The 20,773-nt window shown below is 49.1% G+C and overlaps 1 protein-coding gene across 1 annotated transcript; it reads right to left on the bottom strand.

Annotated features, from left to right (window-relative positions):
• Positions 1–1,665: 1,665 nt before the first annotated feature.
• KIF2C (kinesin family member 2C) lies at positions 1,666–19,512 on the bottom strand. The gene is made up of 21 exons (XM_007164571.2): positions 19,293–19,512; positions 18,342–18,436; positions 15,740–15,841; positions 15,524–15,572; positions 13,284–13,406; positions 11,863–11,985; positions 11,211–11,311; positions 10,462–10,557; positions 9,769–9,823; positions 9,515–9,677; positions 8,250–8,340; positions 7,916–7,979; positions 7,745–7,836; positions 6,842–6,984; positions 5,860–6,064; positions 5,631–5,741; positions 4,691–4,758; positions 4,248–4,353; positions 4,041–4,154; positions 2,438–2,561; positions 1,666–2,328 (listed from the first exon to the last, which is right to left on the bottom strand). Exons 1-21 carry the CDS (start codon positions 19,357–19,359, stop codon positions 2,246–2,248), a joined length of 2,175 nt encoding a protein of 724 aa, XP_007164633.2. The 5' UTR covers positions 19,360–19,512; the 3' UTR covers positions 1,666–2,245.
• Between the last annotated feature and the right edge of the window lie 1,261 nt (positions 19,513–20,773).

Genomic DNA, 20,773 nt, shown 5'->3' with positions numbered 1-20,773 from the left:
CAACTAGAGAAAGCCCGCGTGCAGCAACGAAGACCCAACATAGCCAAAAATAAATAAATAAATAAAATTAAATTAAAAAAAAAAAAGAAATAAAGGCCAGTGTGGTTGGAGAACAGTGGGTGGTTAGAGAACCGTTCATTCATTCATTCAAAATACATTTTGTGTACTTGTCATATGTTCAGGATATTGTGGTTACAGTATTAAAACAAAAATCTTTGTTCTTATGTGCTTAAATAGCTAGTAATTATATAGCACTTATTAAATGTGAGACATTGTACCTATTGCTGGGTGTGTGAACTCCGTTTTCTTTTCTTTTTTTTTTTGGCCACACCGCACAGCTTGCAGGATCTTAATTCCCCAACCAGGGATCCAACCCAGGCCCCTGGCAGTGAGAGTGCCGAGTCCTAACCACTGGACCACCAGGGAATTCCCAAACTCAATTTTCATAGTAATTCTATACTGTACCAGCATTATTCCCATTTCAGAGAGCACAGAGGTTAAACAACCCACTTAAGGTTCTGCAGTCACAGAGGTCGGATCCCACCCTGCACTATGGCTTCAGAAGCTGGGCTCTTAGCTTCCAAACCATTCTGCTCAAATTACATTCCCACTGGACCAATAGAGGAGCTGACCAGGTGGGGCCATGCCATGATAGGGCATTTAGAATTTATTCTTTGTGTTATTAAAGGGTTCCAAGCAGGGGAGAACCTATAAAGATTCTTCTGGCTGCTTGGGGAGAATGGGTCACTGGGAGTTAAGAATTCACGAAGTGGGGTAATTAGGGAAGGTGGTCAGGTCTGGGATGGTGGCATTGGATCTTTGCAATTCTGAGGTGGGTATTGGTGGCTTTGTTTTACAGATGTGGGAGAAGTTAGGTATCTGGAAGCTTTTAAGGCCTCAAGAGTTAGTGCCATTTCTGTCAAACTTCTGATTTAGCTGAATTTCTGAATCCAGGCCCTCTATTTGGTTATTTAATGGCACCTCAAACTCCTGTAATTTTCTCACCATGAGGTAGAGAATGCCCCAACTTTACAACGAAGTAACTGAGGCTGAGAGGGCTAGAACCTGGTCCATCTGATCCCACTCTTCTCTGGAGTTTCTGCAGTAACCCACATGACCCATGCCCCACCGTGTCTCCCGGACTGAGGCCTTTCTAAAACATACATTTGGTTGTGTGGCTCCCAGGCTAAAAACCTTTAAGTGGCACGTTACCATTTAGATAATTCATGTTCTGTGACACAGGATCTGGAGTCTTCTAGTTCCCAAACCATACATGCCCTATGTTTGGTTCCTCAGTCTACCTGGCAAACTTCTCATTTTTCAAGATCAAACGTGTTACCCATCAGATCCTTTCCTGTCTAGCAAGGCAAGTGCTTTCGTGTCAGTGTTGCCACAGAATCTTTTAACATGCCTTGAGCAGACTGTAAATGACAGAGCACCATCTCCTTTCTGCTTAGGGCTCCTGTGCCCAGGAGAGGGCCTAGGACCTAGTCAGCATTGAACAAGGCAGAGGTTGGAGTCTTCACCATGTCACTTAAACTGCAGGTGTAGATTTGGCCTCCTGGGTAGGGTACAGAATCAGCACTACCCAGAGTTGCAGTAGGGTCTTAAGTCCCAGAAGGCTCAGACACATCCCAGGCACTTCCCAGATACCACTCAACAGGCTGATTTTTTTCTCTTTATTGTCAGACACAATGTATAAATACATAAAACAGAAAACAGCAGGGATCCTCTTGGGCCTCAAAAAACAGCAGGGAAGGAAGAGGTCCCTGAAACTTTTTTTAAAGTACAAAACATATTAGTGCCCCGACCAAGGGTATGGAAGGCAGGCCAGGGCCAGCAGAGCTGAACTAAAGGTTCCTTCCCTCTCCCAAGAGCCAGGACAACCCCAGGGAGCTCTCCACCAGCAGCCAGTCCACACGGGCAGAGTGCTGCCCAAGGGAAAACTCTACACCAGAGAGCTTTCTCCTCTTGGAGAGAAGGGCAGCACATAAGATAACTAAAAGCTCCCTCTTTCCATCCTTGTTCCCTTCATGGCTACAACTGAGGAAAAGGAAAGTCGTGTCCCATGCACTCTGACCCCTCCCCAGCTGCCCAGGGCCCAGATGCCCCCATACTTGGCATTTACCAAAGCTCTCCCAGCTCAGACCTTGACTAGACCCACCAGGTGCCCAGAGTTCGTTGAGGAGGGAAGGGGAGGGGAAAAGGCTGGGTGTGACACCAAACAGATCTTTATTTGCAGTCGTCAATGGGGCCGTTTCTTGATGCTTATTTGTTTGCTGGCCTGCTCTTCTAGATGCATGGCTAGGCGCAAGGCCTTGAGGACATCTGGAAGGAAAGGTTGGTGCACCCAGGGTTAGTGGGTCTCTCAGAGGCCCCATTCCCTCTGGCAGAGCTGCCATCACCCGCAGAGGCCCCATCCTCTGGCCGCACCCACCTTGCAGGGCTGAGAAGTGCTTGGCTTGCTGGGCCAGGGCACATTCTGCTTTATTCACAAAGGTCTCCAGGTCATAGTCTGGCTGCTCAGCCATCTCGCAGAGCTCTAGCCAGCCTCGCCCTTCCTGCAACAACACAGCGTGAACCTTGTCAGGTCAATAATGACCAAACCAATCTAGCAAATCATTCCTAGGGCTCTACCATCTGCAATGCAGATGCCCACTCCTCCAGCCATGGCCCATACCCTGCCTCCTGATCCTCTCCCAGAAATTCTCAGCTTGAATTCATCCTCTTCCCCACCCCAAACTTGTGCCTGTCCCTTATGTCAAATGAATGTTATCATGTCTTGATGCTCAAGCCAGAAATCTCAGCAAGAACTTCTTTCACCCTGCTTGTCCCCCAATCCTACTAATTCCACCCCCGAAATGGTTCTTAAATCTCATGCTCTAATTCCAATCCCATGGCCATGGTCATAGTTGGTCTAGACACCAACATCTCTCTTGAACTCTAACAATCTTCTAACTGCTCTTAACTCCTAAGTGCCTCTACTCATGCTCACCCCACATCCCGAAACCAGCCTCTATACTGTGGCCATAGTAAGGTACCTAAAGCTCTGATGTGACCATGTCACCACTCTGCTTTACTCCCTTCAAAGGCATCCACTGCCCTCATAACGAAGTCCAGGCCTTTGGTGTGAACCATTAAGGCCCTTTAGCATCAGGTCCCGGCTGACCTGTCCGCAGCCTTGATCTCCTTCTCTCATCTGCTCACACCTTTTGCTCTGGCCAGAGTGAACCTCTCACTCTTCCTGAAAGTACCACGTCCTTTCAAACATTTGTACCCTGAGCATGCCAGGGAGGGAGGACACGTGTAGGCACTTATCCTACATGTTCCCTCCTCAGTTCTAAGTGCCCTGAGCTCTCCCCTCTGCTCTGCACTCTGAGAGCCCCATTCTTAGGGACTCTCCCCCACTTGCTCTTCCACAGCAGGGATCACAGCAGTGGTAGCATCTACCACTTACTAAACGCTGACTACATGCTGGGGACGGCTGAGTGCTGTAAAAACATATCACTTAATCCTCAGATGTAACCATCTTGTCTTGCCCATTTTGGGGATGAAGAATCTGGGGCCCCAGTGAAGCTCAATGACTTCCACAAGGAAATCAGCTTATAAATAGAAGAGTCAGGATTGATCAAGTCTTACTTTCGGGCCTGTTATCCATACTTCAGGTTTTTGGCCCTTGGTCTCAGCACAGGAGCTGGCATATAGAAAGTACTCACCAAACATTCACTGAACAAACAAGACAAGGTTACCCTCCAAACCCTCAGTCAGGAGCATGGGGTAGAGAGACTAGCTCCAGCCAGAACTATGGAGGAAAGCCTATGTGTGCCAGGCTGGGGAAGGAGGTGCGGTAATTAGCTGCCCTAGAAGAGCAGCTGAAAAAATAAGTGGAGAATTAAGAAATGCTGGTATAGACGGCTGCCTCTTGCCACCCCAGCCAGAAGACCGGGGGAGGGCAAAGCCCAGGTCACGGTCAAGGAATGGCACTAAGCCTGTGCTAGGATGGTTATCCAGTCTCTCCCAGACCAGGGCCAGTCCTCCACCTGTATAATCTCTTTGAGCTCTTCCATGGCCCTCTCCTCCAGCTCCCTGATCTGAGTCATGGCTTCATTGAAGCTGGACATCTGGGAAGACAGTTCCTCCTCTTCCTTGGAGAACTAAGGGGGCAAAAGGAGAGACACAACGGTGTGGCCCAGTCCCCATCTCAGGAGGCCACGTTTCTGTCTTGCCTGACCCACCCTGCCCCTTACATTGCCTGCGCTCAGGGCCCCGTTAGAGCTGGCTTCCATCTCTTCTGTTTCCATCTGAGTTGGCTGCTCCCCACTGGGCCCACTGTGGGGGCTCAGCTCCTTGACCCTGAGAAAACAAGAAGGTCTCAGATCCCACAGCAGCCTCCTTGGCACTCACGAGTGTGCAGCACCACTCAGATTGCGAGCCTTCGAGGAGATGGACTAGCAGCTTTGCTTTGGCCCAGGAGAAGTCCCTCACTCACACTGCTCCCCACCAAAGCCTGAGGGGATCGGAAAAAACCTTGTAGCCTCACACATGAACTCCCAGGCCTCAGATTCAGCGAGTCACAGAAGAGGAGACAATGGGCACTGAGTCGCCAGAGCTTCCTCCCCGCTCTCATTGCTGTCATTCCCTCCCCCACCCTGCACCGCCTCCCCATCCCACGTGGTGTAGGTACTAGTACCTGTCTGCATATCTTAGTGTATTTAAAGTATATTCACAGGAGCTTATGCCTGGTGAGATCATGGCGATCTGCAAAAGAGGGAACGGGCAGTTAAAGGTCAAGGATCACAGGGTAAGGGTGCTCTTGGAGAGGCTGCCAGCAGGAGTCTCTTTAGGCTGCTAATACCCACGTGGAATTGGGGGCAGAACCCATTAAGCACCCACTTTGTGCCAGGCAACTTGCCCCATGGGCCCTGCAAACTAAGGTGCCTTAAAAATTGGTCCCTGGGGACTGCCCTGGTGGTGCAGTGGTTAAGAATCCGCCTGCCAATGCAGGGGACACGGGTTCGAGCCCTGGTCTGGGAAGATCCCACATGCCGCGGAGCAACTAAGCCCATGCACCACAACTACTAAGCCTGCGCTCTAGAGCCCACGAGCCACAACTACTGAAGCCCGCACGCCTAGAGCCCGTGCTCCACAACAAGAGAAGCCACTGCAATGAGAAGCCCGCGCACCACAATGAAGAGTAGCCCCCACTCGCTGCAACTAGAGAAAGCCTGTGCACAGCAACAAAGACTCAATGTGGCCACAGAAAAAAAAAAAAGTCACTCACAGTTGTGGCCTTCTATTTCCTAGGCTGGGAGCCAATGACCCCTGAGGGAAGCCACAGAAGAGACGAGGACTGCCTCTCCTGCTTCCCCAAAGGTCCTCCTTCTGAACTCTGCAGCCCCCTTTTCATCAGGTAAGGGAGGAATGACCTTCCCCAAAACAAGAGCTGCACGGACATACAATAAAGGGAGAAGACCCTTTCCTCCCCTCTTGGGTAGGCAAAGAGGAGCCTGGTGTCCAAAAGCAGGGGGTGAAGCCCAGTCAAGTTAGAGCCTAGAAACCCTGGTGGCCAAGAGCACCAAGCCTCTTGCCCAGGGACAGGACTGCACCACCTCCAAAGGGACACTACTCACCATGCAGGTCCTTGAGTTCTCCCCGATAAAGGAGTCCCTTAGCACCTGTGTCAGCTTGCTCTCGCGGAATGGGGTGTGAGCTTTGTTCTGTCCCAGGGCCCTGATGCACTCCTGGGGCACAGCAGGGGAAGCTGAGGTCCCCTCCCTCCTCTTGAGATGCCCACTCTCTCCCTCCCTCCCCCAGCAGCCCTCCAGGCCAACCCCCTCCCCTCCAGCTGGGCCCCACTACCTTCAGAGCCAGGAGACTCTTGTTGATTTCTGCGCCCTCCATGCGGGTCTGCCGGTCAGCACTGGAAGTGTCTGCGCCTCGCTCATTCCCTGCCAGATCCACCAAAGAGAACTTGCCATGCACTCTCCCTTTGGCTCGAAGAAGAATCTGGAAGCAGGCGTGGGAGCGGGAAGAGCTGGAGTTGGCAAATGTCTGCCCAGAGGTCCTGTGGCAAAGGAGGACAAAGAAGGACTATGAGCTCCCAGGGTCACCAGCCACCATGGCACTCCTAAAGCAGTCAGTTCTCCGGTAGCAGAGGGACACAGGTCAGGACTCTAAGATGTCTTGTGTCATCCAGTCCCACTTCTGTCCTGCCCTCCCTCCAGCTCTGGACCTAGTGGCTTACCCTTACAGTCAAAGTATTAGATTCTCTGTGAGGGCCTTGGCCAGACCCCAGGGCCCATAGGACATGGGGAAACATGAGTTGCCTCTGCTGCAGGGCACACAGGGAAGGAGGGGCTGTCATGAACCACTTGCTGCAACTCAAGGGCCCTGGGGTGGGCAGCCCTCTCCCTGGGCCTCCATAAGCTGCCCAGCATCCACTGCACCACGCCTAGGGCCCTGGTAGTGCACTTCCCTACCTCTACACAGGAAGGGAGCTGTGGCCCCATCACTTCCAGCCTAGAGCACATCCAGAGCTCCTGTCTCCCACCACAGAGGGAGGGAACAGCAAGGAGAAACCCAGAGAAGTCAGGAAGCATGCCTTTGGGTAAAAGCCGGGGAATAAAGCCTGCCTTGGTCAGATTCAAGATACTCTGACTCGCCCCTGATAAGTCTCGCCCTGGGTCATTGGCCCCACTGAGACCACTTAAGGCAGAGGCCTTCAGAGCCCGCACCAAGCCAGGGGAAGCGGCGCTCTGTGGAAACAGCAAAGGACTCAGCGCTAGTCTGGCACCTGACCTGGCATTAGAAGGTGGCCCCTTCCCCTGGACGGAACTCTGACCTGCAGGCACTGCCTATGTCGATCATCTTGATGACGTCATCAGCACAGCTCACCACGTGCTCCTGCAGCCCCACCACCTGCACCTGCTGCTTGCCATCCTCTAGCACGCGCAGTTTGGCCTTCTTGTTGAGCAGGTCAAACAGCTGTGTCAGGCAGGGGAACAAGGCCAAGGCCATCAGGCGCCGGGCACCCCACTGACTCCTCCCTCCTTCAGGGCCAGTCCCAGCTTAGACAAGGGCTGCCAGCAGGAAAGGCAGGAGAGGCTGAGCTGGGTTATGCCAGACTAGCAGCGGGCAGTCCACTTGGGAGCTGAACCAGGCTGCCTCAGTTTGATGCGACCCTGCTACTTTACTAGCTATGTGAACCTGGACAAGTACTTAACCACCTAGCCTCGTTTCTCATCTGTACAATAGTGACAGTGACAGTAATACTTCCTAGTAGGGTTGTGGTGATGAGCTGAGACAAGTAAAGCGCTTAGAATAGTGCTTAGCACCTAGTAACATCTTAATAAGCAACCCTAGCTATTATTATTATCTAGACCCCACTTGGGGAAGATGACTCTGCAAAAGCATAGAGAGGTAGAAAGATACATAGACATATAGAGAGAACACGAGTGTGAGAATGGGGAAGAAGAGAGTTATGAGGGAGGTGTGTGGAGGGAGGACACGGCACACACAGGCAAACCTCCCATCTGAGAGGGGGCCCTGAGGCATATTCCTGCCATACTTGTTGAGTGTGGGTACCATCCCACCATTGGATGAAAGCTCCCACACGTTTGGGCGAAGTGGCCCAGAGGCTTGACAACCCACAGGTTGTTTGGCTTCTACAATTTCTAGCCAGCCTCAAGGTTTCTGAAACTTCAGGGGCCCCAACAGCATAAACAAAGGGCTCCCTGCCAGCTACCTTCCCATTATAGATCTCGAAGAATGTCACATAGACTTCCAGGCCCAGGTTCCGGTATCGGGGCTGATTCTTCAGGAGGAAGACGTCCCGGGCTGTGGGGGGAGAGGCTGGATTAAGTAAGCAACCTGCCCTTCTGTGCCCAACCCCACTGTGGCAGAACACACTACTTACAGGCCATCGCATAGATCCCTTTCGATGCGTTCTGGGCTTTCCCACAGAGGTCTCCACCCATCGTCTGCAAAGGGAAGGGGCAGAAGATCGTGGTAAAGGGCCCTTGGCCTAGGCCAGGGCACTACTGGCTCCACCACCACAGTGGGCCACACCAAAGCTGGGAGGGGAGGCTGGACCTACTAAGGCCCCTCCTTGAACCTGGCACAGCAAAGGCATCTGGAGATGGGGCATCTGCACTGAGGGGATTTTCTGCAACAAACTCATTGTCCTCCTTTTCAGAGACCCAGAGTTGCGCTATGGGTAGGCTTGCTCTCTGCCAGGCCTGAATACTCACATGAGTCTTACCACTTCCCGTCTGGCCGTATGCAAAACAGGTTGCTTTTCCCCCTTCAAAGATTGTCTGTACCAGTGGCCTTGCTGTGAACCTAGGAGAAAGGATGGGGAAGAGGGTACATCTCTCCTCAAATGTGCTCCCTGGAACATGGAGCACAAAGCAGACTCCTGGGGGCCTCCTTCCAAGCATGAGCACACCTCTCACACAAAGTGGTCCCACCTGACCCCAGCCCCACTTATAAATTTGAAATTCTCCTAGCCACCTTGGGAGAGCTGGACCGACCTGCCAGGAGCAGGCTGATGGTCCACACTCTAACTGAGCCATCAGCACCTCCTCTACCCTGGAGACACATGGTGAAAGCTTGAGCTTAGCAGCCGACTTCCAGCATAAGATACACTACAAAGATCAAAGAAACCATCTAAAGTAGGAGCCTAAATTATTTTAGGCTTTGTGGGCCTAAAATAGGTCTCTTTCATATATATACATACATACATACATAAATATACATATATATTTAATGATTCTTTAAAAACACAAAATCCATTCTTAATTTGAGAACCATATAAAAAGGGATTGCAAGCCAAATTTGGTCCATGGACTATAGTTTATCAACCTCTGGTCTAGAGCAGTACTGTCCAATAGTAGCCACTGCCACACATGGCTATTGAGCACTTGAAATGTGGCTAGTGTAACTGAAGAACTGAATTTTTTTTTTTTTTTGGCCACACCGCATGGCATGCGGGATCTTAGTTCCCCAACCAGGGATCAAACCCAAGCCCCCTGCAGTGGAAGCACAGATTCTTAACCACTGGAGTGCCAGGGAAGTCCCTGAAGAACTGAATTTTTAACTTTATTTAAACAGTCACACGAGGCTAGTGGGTGCTGTATTGGACAGAGCAGTTCCAGAGTTTGCTGAGTCTGCTAAGCCCAGTGGGAAATGGGTGGCTGCGCAGGACACAGAAGAACCCCTAGGGCTTGCCCAACCCAGTCTCAAAGAGTGCAATGGGTAATACCTCACTTCTGTCCACTCAAGCGCGGGCCACTAAAGCTGAAAAACGGGATGGGACAGCCTCAACAGGGCCTTCCAGGTGCTGGGAGCCAGAGCCAGCTCTATCTCATGGCCCATCCAAAGAAAACACAAGAGGAAGCCAGGAAGGGCTTCAGGGTCAGCATGTCTGTGAGCGTGAGTGTTACCACAATGTCCCTCACTGGAAAGAGTAAAGTGTCAGGGGGAAGGAGGAGAAACAAAGAGGCAAGGGACTAACCTGTAGACGACTTCATTTGAAGCTGTTTCGTCAAATGCAAAGTCAAAGCAGAATGCTTGGTTCTCCAGATACTTTGTTAAATCCACTTTTAACTTTGGCTCATGTACCAAGAGGACACACTTGCTAGGAACGGAAATCACATCAATTTCTTTCTTGGCCAATTCTGCAGAAGGACAGTATTTCAGGGGATGCTCCCTGGACACGGGGGAACCCACAGTCAGTCCAAAGCCTCATTCTGACTGAATAGGGCTTACCTTGTTTATTCAGTGGGCGTTTCCTAACACAGACACATATCCTGTGCTCTTCAATCTTCAAGAGGATGAGAAAAGACAACCATGAGCAAAAGGTCAGAGCAATGTTGAAAGAAAGCTTGTCCAGAACCCGTCCAGTTCTAATCCCAAGTCTGGCTCAGGCAAGGGCCAAGATCTAACACTGGAACCCACTATGCCCACAGTTACTCTGGAGCGCAAGAAGGTAGCTCTGAATTTTCTTCCCAGTTTCCTCACTCTGCTGCCCATAGGAGGGTTCAGCACACTTTCATGATTAGTAGTAAGAATCTAGCCAACCTATTGAAGCAGGGAGGATGGGGGTGTGGGAGTTGATAAAGATCAGACTCTCCCATCTAGGCCTCGCTAGCTCCAGCCCACCAAAGGGTATTAAAAAACCCCTTGAGGGTGAGTGAAGATTCCTGCACGCTCTCATTGCCTTAAGAGAATGTTTCTGTCTCTCACTTGTAGGCCTACTCGGGAGAAGAATCTGAAAAGGAATCATATGTGTGTGTGTGTGTGTGTGTGTGTGTATATATTTACATATATATGTAGAGAGAGAGACTGAATCACTGTGCTGTACACCTGAAACCAACACAATGTTGAAATCAACTATGTTTAAAAAAAAAAATTGTACACCTACTCAGGAAGGAGAGGTAGAAGCCCTTTGGGATTACTTACAGGATCAGTCACAGTAAGTGGATGACATTCCAAAGTAGCCCGAAATTCTTTAATCATCCGGGAAAATTCCCAGTTTGGAAAGCTGTTGTCATACTCCTGTTTGGGATAGGAGTGAAGAAGGACTAACTGCCAAGATGTTAAGTGCTCTCAGGCCTCAGTGCTAGGCAGCAGCAACAACAGCTCTTCATATGCACACAGCCCTGCAGGGCTGACAAGCCCCCACACGATCTCACTGCCCCCCACTCTGGCTCTGGGCAGAGAACCCAGGAACAACGTCTTGGGAACAGAGATTGGCAAGGGGCCTAGGCATGCACCAACCACTCTAGGAACTGGGGCAAGAGCCACTGTCCCACATCTTAGGAGACCAGCAGGCTGGGATTCCCCTGTGCCATTAACCCAACTAAAGGGAAATAATCCAAACTGGACCTCCACTGTGGCACCCCTGCATACACACAACTAGGAAGTCGGGGGAGGCAGGCAACTGTGCCCAGCAGCCCACTGGACACTGAACTGTGTGATGGGCGTACCCACTGGACAATCAGCAGCAAACATTCCTCATCTGAGGGCCTTCAGAAAAATATCTGAATTATTTGTTCTCTGAATCCTGATGAGAAACTAGTTAAGCTTCTTGGATATCAGAACTGAAGCCTCAGAAATGCTGGGGCCGAACTGTTATCTCTGTTGCAGACAAGGTTTCAGTTAAGGATGCCTGTCCAAAAACCTTTGCCCTTGCTTCCCAAGAAAGGTACCTGAGCTCGTTTTATTCTCATTTCAGAGTTCTGGGCTCTTTTCTCTTCTCGCTTGTTCTTCATTTTTTCCATTTCCTTCACAATACAAGATTTCCTCCGAACTAGGGGGAGAAAAAAAAGGGAAGCCCTTTCTTTTACCTGTCTAAGCCAGCCTGTTCTTCTCTGGCTGTTGTGTTGAGTCCTGGGCCTTTCCCAGGACTAGGCCTTCTCTAGACCCTTGCTCTTATGTCACCATATGCATGGAGAGGAAGCAACAGCTATGACTCTTAGGATGGCCAAGCCCACAAGAGACTTGCTAATGTGGGCACTCCAGGTCTAACCCAAGCTCTCTCTATGCCTCTGTGGCATCTTCTCAACAACCAGAAGAGGTGAGATCATCCCTGCTTGGTCTTGGTGGGCACTCTGGGCTCTTCTTCAGGTGTTGGCCAAGACTTTAGCTGTGATAGCACCTCAACTACATCAGAGGGCTCCTGCCACCTGGCAGTGACAGGGTCACCTCTTGTGAAAGATTGATTCCGTGGCCACAGGGAAACACGACCCCATGTGACAAACATGGTTTGAACTCAGGTACCAAGGCAAGCCAGGTGTGGGACAGGCTGTAACTACCTATCCTGCACTAGGATCAGGGCAGCAGACAGCTCAGCGTGTCTACCTGAGTTCACAGGGTTTGCAGAAGAGCTGCCTTGGACGGAATGGACTTGCTCTTCCACCTCCTCGCCGACCATCGTCAATGGTATCTCAGCCACTGCAGGGCAGGAGGGCCTAGGGGGGCCGGCTGTGGGGGAACAAGAGTCATTGGAGAAGCAGGCAGGCATACGACAGCCATGCTCATCTGAGCCCTAGCGGGTCATAGGCCAGGAGGAAGGCTACCGACTGCCAGCTCAGCAAGGGCTCAGGCTCGTACCGTGTGAGCAAAGCTCAGGCTTTTTCCTGCATCTCAGCCCACACCTTGAACCCAACAAGTCCCTCCACAGGGGCTGGCTCCTGGGGTCAAGAAATCTTAAAGAGTGTGTGAGTAGCTCAGTGTGGGCTTCACCATGAAGGGAAAAGCCTTTAAAGGCCTTAACTCTTTAGGCTTGACCAAGCATGGGTTCTCAGGCCAGGCCAGACCAGGCCTTTCTACTCATTTAGGAGAAATTTCTGACTTCAGAACCCAGGTGGTTAACAGGAGCAAGGACTGAAAGCCAGGAATAATGGGAACCTGACCTTTATTAGAGCTGAATTTGATACACATTAAGTGTAATGATTACAAAAATCACCTACTTTATTTACTAATAACTAGTAAAAGTTGACAATTAAAAATGTTTGGGACTACCCTCTACCCTGCTGGCGCAGCGGTTAAGAATCCACCTGCCAATGCAGGCGACACGGGTTCGATCCCTGGTCAGGAAGATCTCACATGCTGCGGAGCAACTAAGCCCGTGCACCACAACTACTGAGCCTGCGCTCTAGAGCCCGTGAGCCACAACTACTGAAGCCCGCGAGCCACAACTACTGAAGCCAGCGCTCCTAGAGCCCGTGCTCCAAAACAAGAGAAGCCACCACAGTGAGAAGCTTGCGCACCGCAACGAAGAGTAACCCCCACTCGCCGCAACTAGAGAAAGCCTGCGCGCAGCAACAAAGACCCAGCACAGCCAAAAATAAATTAAAAAAAAAAAAAAGTTTTAAAATCTCCATTTATATAAAGTCCAAAATAGAGAAAAAGTTAATTTATGCAATCTGAAGTCAGGACGTAGGTACCCTTGGGGGCTTAGGAACTGGGAGGGGGCCTGAGGGGGACTTTTGGGGGTGCTGGTAATGCTCTGTTTGATCTAGGTGTCAGTTACATGAGTGTGTTCACTTTGTGAACTATGTAGTCAACGATAGGTTTACTCTTCTGTATATATATTATGTTTAAAGAAAGTTTAAAAAGTAAAGTGAGATGATTTCCAGATAAGGGAGCAGTGGGGCAGGAGCAGAACAATATGAAAGCGAGGGAGTGTAGGAATCCTAGGATATTCCAGAACAGGTTCAGGGCAATGTGTGAGGAGCCGCTCCAGGGCCTCAAACAGGGAGAACAGATTCATTACTCACTGGGAACTGAAAACTGCTTGCGGGAATTTGCAGATGCAGGCAGCTCCACCTCCATATCATTCTCCTGAGTGGTGATGCGAACCTCTGGGACAGTGGACATGCGAGTGGAGCGGCCTCGGAGACCTGAAGGACCAAGGGCAGCAGCCGATCAGTGCAGCATGATCAGGAGAGGCAACAGGCATAATAGAGGGGCGGTTGGGGGTAACCCTCCAAGATTCTATACAGGAAAGGAGCCCACCAACTTCCCATTCCTTCCACACAAGGAAAGGAAAAATTAGAAAGGCCAAGTACTAGTGACCCCAAAACTAATTTGTTACGTTCTGCAATCTGAGAGCTCCTGAGGGCTCCCACAAGAGCATCTGTCTTGAGTAAATGGAGGGACCTACAGACAATCTGAAATCATTTCTGGAGACGTAGACCTAATCCCTGAAAAAAAGCATTCTTAACCTTAGCAACAGCACCTACCATTCTACAATCTTCCCATACCACGAAACATTATGAAGTAAGTATCAGTATTCCCAACCAATGGAAGACGACATTAAGGCACAGAGAAATTAAGCAACTTGCCCAATGCCACTCAACTAGTAAGCATCAGAACCAGGATGTGAACCCAAGACTGCCAGATTCCAGTCTGGGCTTTTTCCACTGCTCCAAGATACTTTACAGAGCCAGGCCTGGGCCACATCTTTAGAAACCATGGGATCAGCTACATGAATTTTCTGGAATCTTAAAAGAATGCTTAACTGAGAGAAACAATTGAGTTATACTTTAATTCTTGCCAATTTCTACCCATCTATATAGTTTCTCTCCATAAGAAAGAAATAATGCACCTATAAATAAAAGTAGTGAATTTAGAAATAAAACACTGGTGTCATATAAGCAAATATCAACTTGTACTGAATTTGAGTTTCCTAAATTTAGGCTGATCTGATGGCTCTATATAATCCCTATTTTTCATAAAGAGCATGAATTATATCATGCACATTCATTAAGGTTTTTTTTTTCCATTAAAAGGAGCAGTGGCAGTATCCTTTCGGGTCATGCACGTGGAGTGGGAGGGCTGCCACCCCCATCTCTCCTGCAGGCCCTTACGGTGGTATAGCCAGCAAGAGAGGGCCAGCAACACACCAGTCATGCCCAGCTCAAGCTCAAAACTGCACCACCTTTCACCTTGGGCCCCCGGGAACCTGAAGCTCCAGGCATGTCGTTTCTGGGCCCGAGGTGGCTGTGTTATGTCAAGGCAGTGATACCCCCTGGACTGGGACAGGCTGTGCAGGCTGTGAGGTACAGCTGGTTCTGGGTTATAAGCTGGATTATTTGGGCAGTTTGTGCCTACAGCCACCGTCACAGATGACTGTAGTCAAAGTAGGTTTATGCTGACTTCTTCTGCAGAGAAAGCCCAACCCTCTGCTGGAGTTCGAGGCATTGCTATTATCTGTCCAATCTCACCCCACCCCCAGATCACCACAGCACTGCCAACTCTACTTCTAAATGGCCCTGACCTAGCTTTTCTCACAGCCTGCCCACCACCTCACTCCAAGGCATGTTGTTCCCCCAAGTAGAGAAAACAAGCCCACAATGGCTGATTACTGCTCTGGATTCCACAGGCCAGTCTTGCAAATTTCCCAAATGCACCAGGTCCCTGAGAGGTTGGCCTAAGTAAGAGCTGTAGGTTGAACTGTTGAATTCTTTCTCTTCTTTTCTCTTTTTTAAACTGCTTTAGAGGTATGATTGACATATAAAAAGCTGTAGATATTTAATGTGTACAATTTGATGGGTTTGGAGGTAGGTATACACCCATGAAACCATCGTCACAATCAATGCCATAAACCTACTCATCACCTTCAAAAGTTTCTTCCTGCTCCCTTTGTTTTGTATTTTGTTTTTTCCTTTTGTGGTAAGAACACTTAAAATAAGATCTACCCTCACAGTAAATTTCTAAGTATACAATACAGTATTATTCATCATAGGCCCTATGTTGTACATTAAATCTCCAGAACTTCTTTATCTTGCATAACTGAAACTCTGTACCCTTTGACCAACACCTCTCCATTTCTTCCTCCCTGTAGGTTAGATTCTTCCTCACTGAGGAAGGTGCTTGGAAGACAGAGCAGGACTCAGCCCACACAAAAGCCACCTGCTAAACTGGAGCAATGAGTCTACTTCACAGCTTCCTGAGCTCCAAGAACATCATTCCTGGCACAAACCCCATGACAGTGAGCCAGTAGAAATCCATTTACCTTCCTTTGGAGCGGGAATTTTGGAGCTGACTGCTCTGCGCTTTTGTTTCTGAAAAACAAAACAAACCACCACAATATATGGCTCTTATCAATTCTCAAGGGCCTATCCTGGGCCCATGTGCTGTGCTGAAGAACTAAGCAGCCCCAGAAAACAAACCAGCAAAGAGCCAACAAGCCAAATGGGGCACTGGCTGCAGTCAGGTGACAGGCACCTACCTGAACCGTTACATTCTCCTGCAGGGGTAGATTGTCCTTCGGGTGTAAGGGAAGAAGCTGTAGGAGTTCTGGGTTTATTGCAGCCACATCATCAAAATCAATCTGCAAGGAGCAAGTAAAACTTCTGTGAACAACATAGCTTGTTCAATCCAACTGCATCTCTGCAATCAAGGCTACCCCTAGATTCAGACTTTATAAACTTTAAGTTCCACCAAGTACTAATAGCTATAAACAAATATTTATTCCCTAGTCGTGTTTTACCATCTAGATGGATATTGGTTTCTGATTCCGAGCCAATGGTAGCTGTCAGTGATGAGAATGAGGTGAAGAGGAAGGCAGACAGGCAGGCAAACAGGAAGTCCACAGTAGATCTAGGCCACTCGGCTCCCCTAATGCTCTGCGGGACAGTGGGGTCCTGCTGGGCACAGCCCCCTGAGCACCCCTTGCTGCCTGACACCAAGGAGGAAACAAGTTCTAACTGCCCACTGATAGTCAAATGGAGGGCCCTTCAGGATCTTATGGGCAGGCACCAGTTCCTGAGAGCTGCTACCTAATCCTAAATCTACCTACATTTTCTACTGGGCCCAGAAACTTCGGGCCCAGAAACTTCTTCCCCAGTCACAGCGTCCTGCTCAGGCCTTCCCTACTTCCTGCTCATGCCTGCAATGAGGTCACAATTCTAGGTTTACATCACCAGAGTCCTGAAACCCTCTGGGGACAACTCAAACTTCACCAGCATACTTCACAGCAGGTTCAAACACACCTAAATAGTACCAACTTGATTATTTCTGTTTCAAAATGTGAAAGAGCTGAAGCATGTACTCCAGGGTGAGAGCTTCACCTCCTACATATGCAACCTTTATGTATTAATTAGCTATTCAAACACTTATTAGGCATGAGTAAGGCCGTAGGGGGAAGGTATTCAAAAATGAATTAAGACATGTATCGCCCTTGCTTTCAGTGAGCTCACATTCTAGTGGGAGACAGAAGCCATGTGCACAAAGGGCTAGAAACCAAAGCAGCATGGGATAGACGAGGAGGACAGAACCACCAAATGCAAAAGCTGGCGAGTACTTCAGTAGCCAGGCTTCTATCCACTTTTCTTGGACAGTTACAGACCCTTACCCTCCCCCACTCCCCCGATTCCAATCCCTAAACTACAGAGAGCATAAACAACACAGGAGACCAAAGTTCTGACATTAACTGATCCTCACTTTGATGATTCAGGAGGAAGGAATAAGAGTGAGAGTGTGAAGGCAGCGAGACACTAGGCAGGATCATAGAGTGGGGAACTGCCCCATTTGTCCCTGGCACTACTTTGGAAGGAGTGTGTGGTATAAAGAAAAAAAGTTGATTGGGATCAGATCTTGAAAAGGCTTTAATTCCTCACTAAGAAGTTTGGACTTTATTCCAAAGGCAATATTTAAGCTGGAGTGAGACCCAATAAGAGCTGTACTTCTAAACAAACAACAAAAACAAAAATAAGTCACACGGAACTGCTAATAGATGGTTGAAAGGAATTTTAGGAACCTCTTGATTCAAGGACAGATAATGTAAAGAATTCAGTTCTTCTATTTCTCAGATATACCACCTAAATATATGCATACCTACCATAAGGCACTATGCTATGCAAGCCCTTTACATGTGTTATCTGTTAAGCTCCACGGAAGAGGGTCCAGGTCTGTCTTATTCACTTCAGTATCCCCAGTACCAAACACACTGGCTGGCATTTTGGAACCAGTACAAAAGGATTTGTTGAATAAGTCCTCAAAACAACCCCAAATAAGTAGATATTATTATCATCCTCATTTTAGAAATGAGGAAGTTGAATTTTTAAGAGGGACAGAAACGTGCCTGAGAACACATTAAGTAGTGGCAGAGCCAGACTCTAGAATCCAGGTTTTCGTATGCTTAGCCTGGTGACCTCTTCACCACACCACAATGCCTCTAAAACATAAATATCTTAGGCACATCCCTCCTCTTCTCAAAATCCTTCCAAGGCTCCCACTGCCTACAGAATAAAATCTTAAACAACTTAGTGCCAGAGACAAAGACCCTCTAGTTTCCTTTTTTAGCCATTTTGCTGCTGCCAAGCATCCTTGGCCTTCCTCAATGCCCGGAGCCAGCTTCTTTACCAGTCCCCATGAGGGCCATCTCACTGTTTCTGCTAAGCTTTCTGGCCCCCACAAGCCCAGCTCATCCTCAGTGAGTTTCCACCTTTGAGGTGCTCTAGCATTATTCATCTGTAGTTGCCTCCTATTATTTGGTGTTTCAGAAACATACTTTTGTCTCCCCAACTAGATTATCAATTTTGCTCCCCAAATCAATATCATAGGTAGTGTGCACTCAGAGCTAGCTTGGGTGAGCAAGGTTTTAGAATTCTGTGCAGTTTACTTTCTAGAAACACAATAGAAACTGTTGATTGCTTCAATTTAGAACAGGCCTGCCTAAATAAAATCCCAATGCATTCAAAGAGGACCATATTTAAGATTAGGGAGGACAAGTCGACATCAAAAACAAGGCTGACACAAGTTCCATTTCCACACACATCTTTTAGGTAGGAAGGTGTTAAATGTGGTACAGGCATACTCGTAGAACCTACCTCTTTGCCCTTTGTGGCTCCTCCTTCTGTCCATTCCACCGAAACGCAGGATTTCTCCAAGTTCACAGTCCTTATGTTGGCACTGTGAATTAAGCCTATAGTATGAAAAGATCAGAGTTACCCATCTTTTTCACTTTTAGGATCCCACAGAGACTCTTAATGTAGAGTTGGCCTGAAGGAAGGGACAGTTGACTTTCTTTCTAACCCCAGGAGACAAACCTCCTGGCACTTCACCCTTGGAATATCCCACAGTGAGGTAGGCAAGGAACAGTTCTTAAAACTGAGCTGCAGAGGATAAGGACTCATCCCTACTCAAAAGAGAGCCTACAGTGGGGTGAAGGTATGTTTGGGCAGGAGAATCACTCTAGTGCTTAGGTGAGCAGTTCCTCAACACAGCACTGAGGCTCTAGCGCCCTCAGGTTTCCCTATCTCACTCCTGACCTTTATGTCTGACCATTCTAGTGATATGGGTATTAGACCTGCCAGAGTTGAGGTAGCTGCTCAACTAAAAAAGAGAGTGCAGGATTGCAAGCTCCTGAAGAGCAGGGATCTCGTCTGTCTCCATTACCCTGAATCCCAGTATCTGACATACTGCAAGTGCACAGTGTTTATGGGAGAATAGAGGGGCGAGAAAGCCGAGGTCCCTGCAAGAGCAGGGCAGTTGCAGGGGCGAACTTTGGAGGGGAAATGAATCCAGCAACCCTGACGTCCCGGAGAGGTCAAGTGACACAAAGGAGCTCCGCCCATTCCTGGAGGACGGGGAGGGGACCCACCGCCAATGCAGAGGCCCCTGGCCCTGGCAGAGAAGACTGACTGCCAGTGCGGAGACCTAGACCTGGGGGGTGGAGGGGAATCCCCAACAGTGATTCAGGGCCTGCTGTTTGGGGAGGGGAGGTAATCTCTGCCGTCTCAGCCCACGGGTCCCCTTGGCCTCAGGACCCCGCCCCTCACCATTACTGCGTTGTATCTTGATGGCGAGACCGGGAAACAGGCGAGCCTGAAGAAGCGACGAGTCCATGGGTAGGCAGGAGCTCCGGGAAGAGAAACGCGGAATGCCAGAAAACCACAACTCTGCCGACACTGCGAAGTCTTAACGCCGCGTAAACCGCCGAAGTTTAAATCCCGCGCGCCGGCGTCCCTGAACGTCACCACGCTGTCGTCGGCCTCTCTTCCGCCAATCAGCGGCGCCCTGCGGAGCCTGTTGGGATACGTAGTCTCCGGGGGGGGGGCCTTCCGGGGCCTGGGACCGCCCACTCGTCTGACCACAGCCGAGAATGCAGGGCTTGGTGGGAGCTTCGCGAGCCCTCGCGGCCGGAGGGGACAGGTTACAGGCCTTCAATCAGAGGGTTGCAGTACTGCTGGGGTTCTCTAAACTGAGAAACCTCAAGATGGTGTCTCAGAGGGAGGGCTCACGGGTCCTACAGTCATGGGTTCTAATCCAAACTTCTTTAGTTGCCTGCTCAGTGACCTCGGACAAGTTACAAACTTTCCCTCTTCACACAGTGGGGAGCATGATTCCTCCCTCACGGAATTATTGCTAAGTTTCAATGAGGGGCTACATTTACAGTGAATGGAAGACCAGATTCGCTAGCTTTTTAATCGAGTGTCTACCACGTGGTAGGCATGGTGCAAGGCGCTGGAGATAGCAATAATGGAAGCGACACGTAGTTCTTGCCCTCGAACTAACATTTCTAACGTGAACAGGGGACAAAAAGAAGCAAATTACAAGTAAATTACGATACGTAGTAAGTGCTCTGAGGGAAACCGAGAACTGGAATACAGAAAAATGGAGGAACCTACTTTAGATAAAATGGTCAGGGGAGAAATCTTTGAAGTGATACTTAACCTGACTCTAGAGAACAAGGAGGAATGTCAAAATGAAGGGCAGGGAGGTGGAAAGGCTTCCAGACTAAGATCTGAGAATGATATATGCAAAGGCCCTGAGGTGGGACAGAACTTGATCTTGAAGAACTGAAAGAAGCCCATATGGATGGAAGGCAATAGGTGAGGGGGAGAAGAGTGAGATCAATTTAGCATCTTGTATCCCATAGTAATATTATAATTTTGGCTTTTGTCCTAATGAGAAATCATTGAAGAATTTTGAGCAGAGGAGTGACAAGATCTGAATTACATTTGATTTTATGTTCATTGGGCTTGCTGCTGTGTAGAGAAGTGATTTGAAGGGGGCAGAACTGAAAGTGAGGTGACCTAGTAGGCAAGAGATTATACCGGCCTAGCCTGGGGTCATGATACTGGAAACGTAGCTAAGAGGATGGATTAAAGGTGTACCTTATTTGGGAGGTGGAAAGGTGGAGTGAATGGGTCTTGCTGATGGGTTTGTGAAAGGATTTCAGTCTAAAATGAAACAGGAGGATCTGAAATGGAGAATCTCACAAAGGTACCCTCCAAAGAATGGAACTTAGAGACTGATT

The sequence above is a fragment of the Balaenoptera acutorostrata genome, chromosome 1 (assembly GCF_949987535.1).
Source record: "Balaenoptera acutorostrata chromosome 1, mBalAcu1.1, whole genome shotgun sequence".
In the NCBI taxonomy this organism is placed as follows: domain Eukaryota; kingdom Metazoa; phylum Chordata; class Mammalia; order Artiodactyla; family Balaenopteridae; genus Balaenoptera; species Balaenoptera acutorostrata.
This window is presented reverse-complemented; position numbering and strand designations above follow the sequence as displayed.